Source organism: Mastomys coucha, unplaced genomic scaffold (assembly GCF_008632895.1).
Source record: "Mastomys coucha isolate ucsf_1 unplaced genomic scaffold, UCSF_Mcou_1 pScaffold1, whole genome shotgun sequence".
Classification (NCBI taxonomy): domain Eukaryota; kingdom Metazoa; phylum Chordata; class Mammalia; order Rodentia; family Muridae; genus Mastomys; species Mastomys coucha.
In genome coordinates this window covers 16,336,919-16,346,560 of record NW_022196891.1, presented here as the reverse complement: position 1 = coordinate 16,346,560, position 9,642 = coordinate 16,336,919, and the positions used below count along the sequence as shown (strand labels likewise).

Below are 9,642 nucleotides of genomic sequence, written 5' to 3'. Positions count from 1 at the left end.
GCTAATTCCAAGTGAGGACAGAGTCCTTGCTCTTAATCTCCCAAAGCACAGCCAAGGGCAGACTGCAGACAGGGGGCGGGGGGAGTCAGTCGGGAGCGTCTGCCAATAGCCAGTAATGTTTGCCAGTTCTAAGGTGAAAAAAAAAGAAGTCTTGCGACTCCCAGCTGTTTAATTATCTTAATTATGTTTCTTACGTACAGGATTAGATTAGGTATAAAATCCGTATTCACAAGGTTCCCATATCTATAAAATGTAAGCGATATACAAACTGAACCAAAAAGTGTAAAACTCTATTAACATTGTGTATGTAACATGATAGATGTTTTGCTGAAATGAAATTGTCTCTTGGGATGGAACTCAACGGCTATGGTTATAACTAGGGGCCAGATGTCAAGTCAAATGCAGTGCTTGGTTAGTAGGGTTATCATCAGATCATTTAGAATAGGCATAGAAACATGAATTGTCTTAAAGAATATAATTTAAATGAGAGCAGAAATGTGTTTTTCTCTCAACAAGAGCTTACAGGTCCAGGAGCATCTTGTCTGCCAAGTCCATACAGGGCCTCAGGGTCTCTTGCTAACCCCAAATTTAATTGAATTAAAATCTGCATTTTAAAACTAATTCTTAGATTTTAAAATGTATCGTGAGTGTATGTGTGTGCACACGTGTGCTGTGATGGGCATGTGTTGTGGCAAATCTGTGGATGTCAGATGACAACTTTCAGGGATCAGTTCTTTCCTTTCACCCTGTGGGGTCCTGGGATTGGACTCAGGTCATTACGTTTGGTTGCAAGTGTCCTTACCTGCTGAGCCATCTTGCCAGCCTAGAACCTGCATTTTTAAACAAGATGTCCAGGTGATATGATATACAGACTAAAAGTTGAGAAGCATGAACTTATTTCCCAGTTTATTCTTCATTGAGCAAATATGAAGATGGGGCATGGTCTAAAGTTTTGTTTTGTTTTGTGTTTTAAAGAGAGAGTTATGCGTAGCCCAGGCTAGTCTCAAACTCATCGTGTAGTGAGAACCGCCTTGAATTTCTGATCTTCCCGGCTCCATCTCTTGAGTGCTAGAATTTCACACATGGATCATCATGTGGGGGTCTTACACTGTCCTGAGGATCGAGTCTAGGTTTTCACGAACTTCAAGCAAGCATCCTACTGACTGAGCCACACAGCCTGTAAAGCAACCGTCTCCCTCCTCTTCCTCTCTTAGACAATGACTTGCTCCTTCTTTTTCAGGGATGCGGGAAGGTAGGTTTAAGATGAACTTAGAATTTCCTAGGGATGACAGTGAGTCCTGGTACTGTTGAAGGGCCCATCTAGGTGATTTCCACTCTGAAGGCTGTAGTTGGGAGGTTACTCTGTTTATGTGAACTATCCAGAGTAGGCGGACACACAGAGACAGAAAATGGATGATGACTTGGTAAAGGCTGGGGAGGGGGAAAATCGAGAATGACCAGCAGGCAGGGGATGTCTTCTGGGGGTTAGAGATGATTGGTAGAGACAGTTTTGAGGTAGAGCCAGGGTTGGTGGTTGCACGGCTGCGAATGGCTCACGGTGCCTGGCCTTTTACATGTGCTCTGGGAATTCTGAACACAGGTCCTCAGGGTTGCCCAGCAGGGAGTTCACTGACTGACTTATCTTGCCAGGCTCTATTTCAGGCATTTTCTGGAAACCCTACTCACTTGTGAGTCAAAGGTTTTGTTCCTTCCCTGCCTTTAGTTTTTCCTGCTAGGCAATGTCCACAGGCCTTCCGAGGGCTGCAGAGTTGACTACCTAAGGCTTTGCCTTAGGTAATGGCAGTGATCAAATCAAGGGCTCTATCAGCAATACCCACACAGGGCTGAGTGTTGCGCAGTAAGATGAACACCGAGGAAAACGCCGAAGGATGTTTAAACCTAGAGCCATCTGTGCTGCAGAAAGAAGAACTTATTACTTGGTGCTTGACTCTGGTGAATTCTCTTTGAACTTTTGTTCAAGGATGAACGAATGCTGACCGAGGTGAGATAAGAAGCATTTTAGCAATGCCACGAACAAAGGATTTCGAAACAGAGCTGGAGGGAAGAATTCACACTTAGGGAAGAATGGATGAGCACAGGCTTGGAACTGCCCCGTCTCACCTGGATTCTGAGACAGGGTATTGTGTAGCACAGGCTGGCCTAGACTTTCTGTGTAGTTAAGGATGTTCTTGAACTCTTAATCCTCCTGCCTCAGCCTCCTATGTGGCCAAGTGTCCATCACTAGCTGGACAAGAAAAAGTAGGAGCAGGATGAAAATGAGAAGAAGTTGATATAAATTGTTGTCTTCCACAGCTTTGCACAGATTTTCCTCATTGGTAAAGTCGTTTTTGTCAACATGGAGAAGAGAAGCTTTGCAGCACGTGGGTGTTAGGTGCTGAGGACCTTGTACATATACTGGGCAAGTGCTCTCTCCTGAGCCCAGTGGACAAACCATCCATCTGTCTGTCTGTCTGTCTGTCTATCTACCTACCTACCTACCTACCTATCTATCATCTATCTATCTATCTATCTATCTATCTATCTATCTATCTATCTATCCATCTATCTATCTATCTATTTTGGTTTTTCAAGACTGGGCTTTTCTGTCTAGCCTTGGCTGACCTGGAACTTGCTTTGTATACCAAGATGGCCTGGAATTCACAGAGATCCACCTTCCTCTGCCTCCCAAATGGTGGAATTAAAGGCATTCATCACCACCACCCAGCAAAACATTTTTTATAAATATGGTCTCTGATGAGGTACAAACATGGAGATTAAGAGCTAATAAGAACCCTGGCCACAGAAAAGGACATTGCTCCCATCTCCCCAGGGGGAAAAAAGTCAAGGACTATTGAGGTGTGTCAAAGGAAAGGAAAGGAAAGGAAAGGGATTTGCTGCCAAGTCTGAAGCTCTGGGTTCAATCCACGGGACCCACATGGGATTACCAACTCTCAAACCTTGTCCTCTGATAATCAGACGCAGACAGACAGATGGACACAGATATTTTAGGCATATACAAAATAAAGAAATGCAAAACAAACAACAAACAAACAAAAACTAAAAACAGGCAAAGAGGAAATGTGAGGGGTCCTCCCAACCTACCCTTCCCTCATTCGACCCCAGTTGAGGTCACCCATTCTATAGGAATGTTCTATCATCAACAAGTTTGCATTACCCAGAAAATATTAAGGCTATATTCTCCTCAAGGCCACGGCGTGATAATACCAACCCTCATTCTTAAAATGATGGAACGACTTCGATCTTAAAAAGCAGTGTTCCTGGCACACAGAAAGCACCTAGCCTTTGTTTTATCCACGGAATGTCTTTTGCTTAAGGCTTTGTTTTCGAGGGCCTATATTTAGGGGAACTGAAAACTGCACTTGAAAGCCTATAGCCTCGATTATCACTTAGTTGGGAGCAGGAGGTTCGAGTTCCCCCAACTCCGCGCTATGGCCCCCCCTCTATTGTGTCCCTAGCGTCCGTCAGTAGGTACACCCCCCAGAAGAGGGAGGAGGAACAGGACTGACAGCCAAGGAACCAATCGCTGCCCGGCGATGGGGTGTGGCCACAGAGCCACGCCCTCCCCTCCCAACCGGCTAACTCCCGCCTCCCTCGCACCTGTGAGTGCCAGCGCTTCTAGGCAGGCGCCCGCGCTCCGATACCGGGGAGGAGGCGGGCAGGGGCGGGGCGTGGGGGCGTGGCTTCACCTCTCGCGAGACCGCCTCCCGTTGCCGAGGCCGCCGTTCCGGGGCTCTGATTGGCCGGGGGCTGCGCAGCCGCCATGTTCGGTTGCTATGCTGCGGCCTGGGAGACGGGGTGTGCTTGAGAGAGGAGGAGGAGGAGGAGGAGGAGGAGGAGGAGACGGAGGAGGCGAAGGAGGAGGAGGAGGAGGAGGAGGAAGGAGGAGGGTGACCGAGGCTCTCCGTTGCGCTCTCCCACAGACAGAGCCGCCTCCCTGGAGTCGCCCGCCACGCCGCGCCGCACGAGCGCGCTCGTTTCTCTGCTCCGCGGGCGCGACATTGTTCTCTAAGACTCCCGGGACCTGTCAGACATCGGGGCTCCGCTCCGGGACTTGAGAGAGAGAGAGAGACTTGACTTGGGGCCGCGCGCGGGAGCGGGGAGCGCGGCACTTTCGGGGCGCGTGTAAAGGAGGAAGGGATTAGCTCATCTCGCCGCGAGGTGCGAGCGAGCGCGCTCCTCCCTCCCCGCGCACGCCGGCCCCGCCGCAGCCCCGCAGGATGACGGGGTGCGGGCGGCCCGCGGCCGTGGCGCGGCCGCTTTGGCGGCGGCTGGTCGCGGGGCGCTGAGGGCGAGCACCGGGACGCGGACCACGCGCCTCTCTCTCTCCCCGCCCGCCGGCCTCGCGCGAGCCCGGGGCCTCCTGGCTTTTTTGGATTATTTGGATTTGGATTTTTTTTTTCTCTCTCTCTCGCCTTCTTCCCCGTTTCTCCGGCCGAGAGGACGCGGCTGTGCTAACGAAGGTAAGAGAGAGGCGCTCGCGCGGAGGTTCTTCGCTCGGCCTGCCCGGGCTCCCCCCACCCCCCTTGGCAGGTCGCGCGGGCGGGCGCGCACCTGAAGCTCGCGGGGCCGGGTGGCCAGACTACCCGACCGACTTCCCTTTCCCGAGTGGGTCCGGGCGCTCGAATCTTCCTGGGGTTTACGGTTGGAAGTCTGCTAGGGATGAGTGCGAGGCAGAAGGGATGGGATGGATGCGGAGATGGAATGTTCCTAAACTCAAGGTGAGGCTGGGAGAATCTCCAGTATTTCATCTGCGGGATTCTTTTTTTTTTTTTCTCTAATTATTGTTAGGTTAATTGATTCGTATAAGCATCTTTATTTTTCCCGCACGCGGTAGGAACACACGCTTCTTTCCGTTGGACTTGAAAGTCTCTTGTGACTGGCTAAGTAGTATTCGACTTGCTTTTAGGGATCTGTAGTTGGGCCCAAAAAGTTGAGATGTAGAGCAGATCTGAATCCTCCGCGTAGATTTTTCGTGCTGCTTTGGAATCGTCCCCCCACCTTCAAGATGTTTAGACTCAGTGTGGAGTCTGTAGTAAAGAACGGGTCGGCGTTTGTGGACTTTTGAAAAATGTCAGCGCAGTGATTTGTGGCTTTGTGGCTTTCACATTTTTGTTTCTGTGTCAGTGTTTGTTGTATAGTTACTTAGGGGAAAAATGGAGCGTATGATTGTCCTTTGTGGACAGGAGCTGTTCTCACCAAAGCGTAGACACCTGAATTGTCCCGGGACGATTTCTGAAAATCATTTCAGCTCAGAGATTAAAGAGAAGGAAACTAGAGTGAGAGAACTGGAAGGGAGGTAGTTAAATGCACGTATGGATGCATTTGCTGGGGTTTCTTCAATGATGGAACAGTTTACAGTTTCACTGATCATGCCTATGGATGTTTCCCTGAAACTTAGGTCAGAGGCTTTTTGTTTGGCTTTGCATCGCAGAGAGACATCATCAGTGTGTGCAAGGACTATGGAGAGGGTTTTAAAAACTGCTTGTTCCAGGAGGACTAGTCATACCCACTTTTGGAATGAGCAATTCAAGAAATACTGAGTGTGTGACCAGATGAAATAACAGTTCATTGCTCACATTTAAAAGATGGCTGTGGAGGAAAAACAAAAACAAAAAGCTAATGTATCTGACTTGTAAAGACAGACTGGAAGAAGACTGGAAGGGCAAATACCGCAGCCTTTTGAAAACCCTGGGTTTGTGAACATAAGTGTGTCAGAGGGGAAAACGTGTTTTCCAAAAGGGGAGGGATGACCTTAAACAATTATTCAGAGTACCTCATAGACTATACCTAGATAGATTATTTAAATCTCGAATTTGAGGGTTATAAATTCATGTTCTTTTAAAGAGTCAGTTTACAAGGAGAAGTTTATGAGCTGTCTAGAACCATTTTATTCACTCATACGATCAGTCATGTCATCTTTTTTTTTTTTTTGTCAGAATACATTTCTGCTCCAATTACCACAGAAGCTATTTTTGTGTCTCTTCACATTTTTATGGCATTCTTATCTTTGTTCATATTTTGTAATAGCACTTGTGCATGGATGTGATCTTGATTTATAAGATCAACATAGTTGTGTGTGTACATGACAGTATTTTGTATTTACCTGATCTTTAAACATTTGCTAAAAAGGAATCATCACTGTTTTAATAGTTTTTCTTAATACTGAGTTGGTTACACTTTGTTAAGGTAGAAAATCAGAGATTCCTCAAAAGTAGTGACAGATGAGTGAGTATATGACATTCTCATCTTGGGTTCCTAGTGGCTTCTAGGTGGTGGTAAATTGTGTCAAGTCTTCTCTCCTCCCCCACCATGTCCTAATTGAGTAGCTTTAAAATGTCCCTAGTAACATTGTTGCTTTAAATTTATGACACTAATTTCTAATTTAAGCTAGGCATAACACCAGCATCTATTGAACACATTTGCTAAAAATACTTTCTGGGTCGGATGTACTTAGAATGCAGCCTCAGGAAGATTCACTTGAACTGTTCTAGTGTGACCAGTTGTGGATATTATTTTAAAAAGAACTTAATAAAATTATAGAATCTTATAAATTAGATTTTATCAGTTTAGGCATAGGTGCCACCTTTTTAGTATATAGAATGAGACTGTAATAAATTTATGTGTGATAACAATAGAAACTTTTTTCAGTTTTTAAGAAAACTTATGTTAACTCTGTTGATTCTCAAGTACTCTGGTTTATATACCTGAAATGTTTTAATTTTATGTATTGCAAATAGAGTTGTAAAAAGATGTATAGTGTAGATTGTTATTTATTTAGTGTTTATGGCCTTTCCGCAACTCTGAAGGGGAAGTAGTTAGGCTTCTGATAAACTATCTTTAAGGAACAAGATACAAGTTAGATCACTTCAAGGAGAGGCTTCTGGGAGGACTTCTTTCCTCCTGAGAGTTCGCGTGTTCAAAAGCAAGAAACCTTAAAAAACATGGGGGAGTCTAGTCTTGCTTGGTAGGTGTTTAAGGGCAAATGGTTTAAAGGTCTGTTTGAATTCTTCATATTAGGAATGCAAAATTGGTGAATTTGTTAGGAATGCAAGTCTATGTAACTTAATGTAGCTAAATAGAAATTGTTACTCACCAGTGAAATTTGCTTATTAAAAGAAATATACTGGTTTACAAACTGAGCTGAGTTATTTCACTTAACTTGTTATTTTTCTGGATTTTTACATGTAACAGTTTTTAAATGATACAGTTCAGAGATGTTAAATTTACTGGCTCAGTAGAAGCCTTAAAGGTTAGTTTCTGGAAGTTGGATTATTTTGAGGGGAAGAGGCCAGTAAAGTACTGTAGAGAAACAAATTGGTATGTTTTCATGTATAATGTTCCATCAGTACAGATAGTGAGAAGGAACATAATAAAGTAATATAGACTATTCTTTGCTGGCATAGAAGAACAGTTGTCTAGAAACTGTACAATTTATTTTATATCCTTTGAATGAGAATTCAGTATAGTCATAAAATACAAGGGATGTTTATTATATTCACAATTATCTTTTATTTAATTATTCCCTGGTAGAAACAGTGGAGTAAAGGTATGAGTATTTGAAGAAATTGGTAAGAACTGAATGCTTATCTTATGAGGAAGGCATTCATTTGGGAGGCTCACTTATTTCTGTCTTCTCACGGGAGGTTCTGTGGAGTACTAGAAAGAGAAGAGGATCCAGAGGGGGAGAATGTTAGTATTTATTATCTGTTGAGTTCTAGACAGTGTACATAGGAAAAAGTTTTTTCACTTAACCATCACGTATACTTTTGAGGTGTGTTTATTAGTTCACCTGTATGTCAACCTTGTGCCATTTGCTCCTGTCCAAATGGAATTCAGACCATGCCTGTCCTACTCTAAAGCTTGTTTTTTAGAGCAGTGCAGTCCAGTTAAGTTTTCTGTTGTGACGAAATTACTTTGCCTTCTTTCCCAGGTTTATTGAAGTATAGTTGACACATACTTGGAAGTATTTTTTCCCTTCCTTGTTAAATATGGTAGCCATTAGCCACGTGTAAGGTTTGAAACACTCGAGGTAGGACTGGTCTGTGTGAAAAACTGAGGTTGGTGTTGCATTTTGTTTTAGTCATTTTAAATTTCTAGCCAAATGTGGTTGCTTGTTACATGGTCTGAGTTAGCATAGCTTTAAGGTCTTGCTTCCTAGAAAATCTGAGGTGGTATTCCATCTTCCATGGATTTACACAACTTACTTAATTCTTTAATTTAAGAGAAAATGACAGGATTACTAAGGCTCTGTTTTGCTTTAAAGTTGAGTAACTTCTTAGAACACACCAGTGGCATTTAATATTCACAAGCATTATTTCTGATGGAATTTTCCCTCCCTACCGAGTTTGTCACTCATACAAAGAATTTATTTTTGAGCAGAACAATATAAAGTGCACCAAGACGTAAGGGTTATTTTCTGCACATACTCCTATACACAGTTGTTACGTGAAAGCATTACTTTATCTTTTTATTTGTTTTACACAGGCCAAGGTGATGCTAGGTAAGTGCTCTGCTACTGACTTAACATGTTGAATTAAAAATTGAATCTTTAAAAATCCCATTTTTTTTTTTTTAAGATTAGCAACTTTACAAAATAGAATTGCTGAGCATGACAGTGGACTCATGAAGAAACAGGAAAGAAAAAAATCCTTGCCATTTTCCCATGTAAGATATATAGCAGTTCCTGGTACTTATCAAATTAATTCTTAATCTGTTTGCTGGGCCTTGAAGACTTTTCTCTGTTTGATCTTACTGACCCTCTATCTTATTCTTGCTTAATACACAACATTGTTTTCCCTGCATCCTTGTCTCCTCAGCTTATACATTTTTGATTCTTCAGTCCATGCCTCTTAAGTCTTCATAAGAACTCACTTTTTTGTTAGATAATCCAGTCAAAATGATCTGGGTTTCAGACCTGGCAATAAGTTCCTTGGGGTTAATGTATATTTGTTTAGATATAATTTTGTATATTTTTCTTACATTAATTAAAAAAAAGTTTTCATGTGTGTGTTCACATGTGTGTACATGTGTACTGGCCCATGTAGGTTCATGTAGAAGCCAGAAGTCAACATTGTGATATCTTCCTCAGTTCTTATTCCCCTTTATTTTTATTTATTTTTCAATTTGAGTTTCTCACTAACCCTAGACTAGAGTTTAGTGGTTCTGGCCAAACTGGCGGACTGGTGAGTGTCACCATTTTCAGCTTTTGATAGGTGTTAGGAATTCAAATTCAGCACCCTACTCTGAGCCAGCTCCCCAGACCCACCGACCCCCTCCCTCCCTCCTTCTCTTCCTCTCCCCCCACTTTTTGTAAGTTTTATCTAATAAGTATAAGAACATTTTAAACAAGGGTTGTTTCTTTTCTGTTGTTTCATGAGTTCAGCTTCTGTTCAGCAGTTTGTTTTTTAAAGAAAGTTGTAATTAAAAAAGATTAGCTTTTACCCTAATCAATAGCTTTTACCCTAATCACCATTTGAATTGATATTTTTGTTTCCTTCCAGGCAACAATTCCCCCACATGACCCCCTATTTGTGTGTAATTGTGTAACTTTAGTTTTGTGACAAAGACAGAATATTGAATACAATATAATAGAAACATTTCATGGTGGAGGCTTCCCTCCCC

The 9,642-nt window shown here is 43.2% G+C and overlaps 2 protein-coding genes across 9 annotated transcripts in view; one reads left to right on the top strand and one right to left on the bottom strand.

Annotated features, from left to right (window-relative positions):
* Positions 1–465: 465 nt before the first annotated feature.
* LOC116069566 (serine/arginine repetitive matrix protein 2-like) overlaps positions 466–9,642 on the bottom strand; it is a 27,697-nt gene continuing 18,520 nt past the window's right edge. The window contains exons 2-4 of the mRNA XM_031340320.1: positions 4,922–5,048; positions 3,619–4,472; positions 466–1,914 (exon numbers count right to left, since the gene is read on the bottom strand). Of these exons, the coding sequence (XP_031196180.1) occupies positions 1,791–1,914; positions 3,619–4,472; positions 4,922–5,048 (1,105 nt within the window). The 3' untranslated portion in view covers positions 466–1,790. The remainder of the gene's footprint in view (positions 1,915–3,618; positions 4,473–4,921; positions 5,049–9,642) is intronic.
* Positions 3,820–9,642, top strand: part of Ptpn4 (protein tyrosine phosphatase non-receptor type 4) — a 158,515-nt gene continuing 152,692 nt past the window's right edge. The window contains exon 1 of one of the 8 annotated variants that reach the window (XM_031380565.1): positions 3,820–4,481. The gene's annotated coding sequence lies outside the window, so the exon portion shown is untranslated. Of the gene's footprint in view, positions 4,482–4,614; positions 4,740–9,642 lie in introns of those variants that run through there. The other 7 variants (XM_031380584.1, XM_031380567.1, XM_031380594.1 and 4 more) reach the window with 7 other exon arrangements.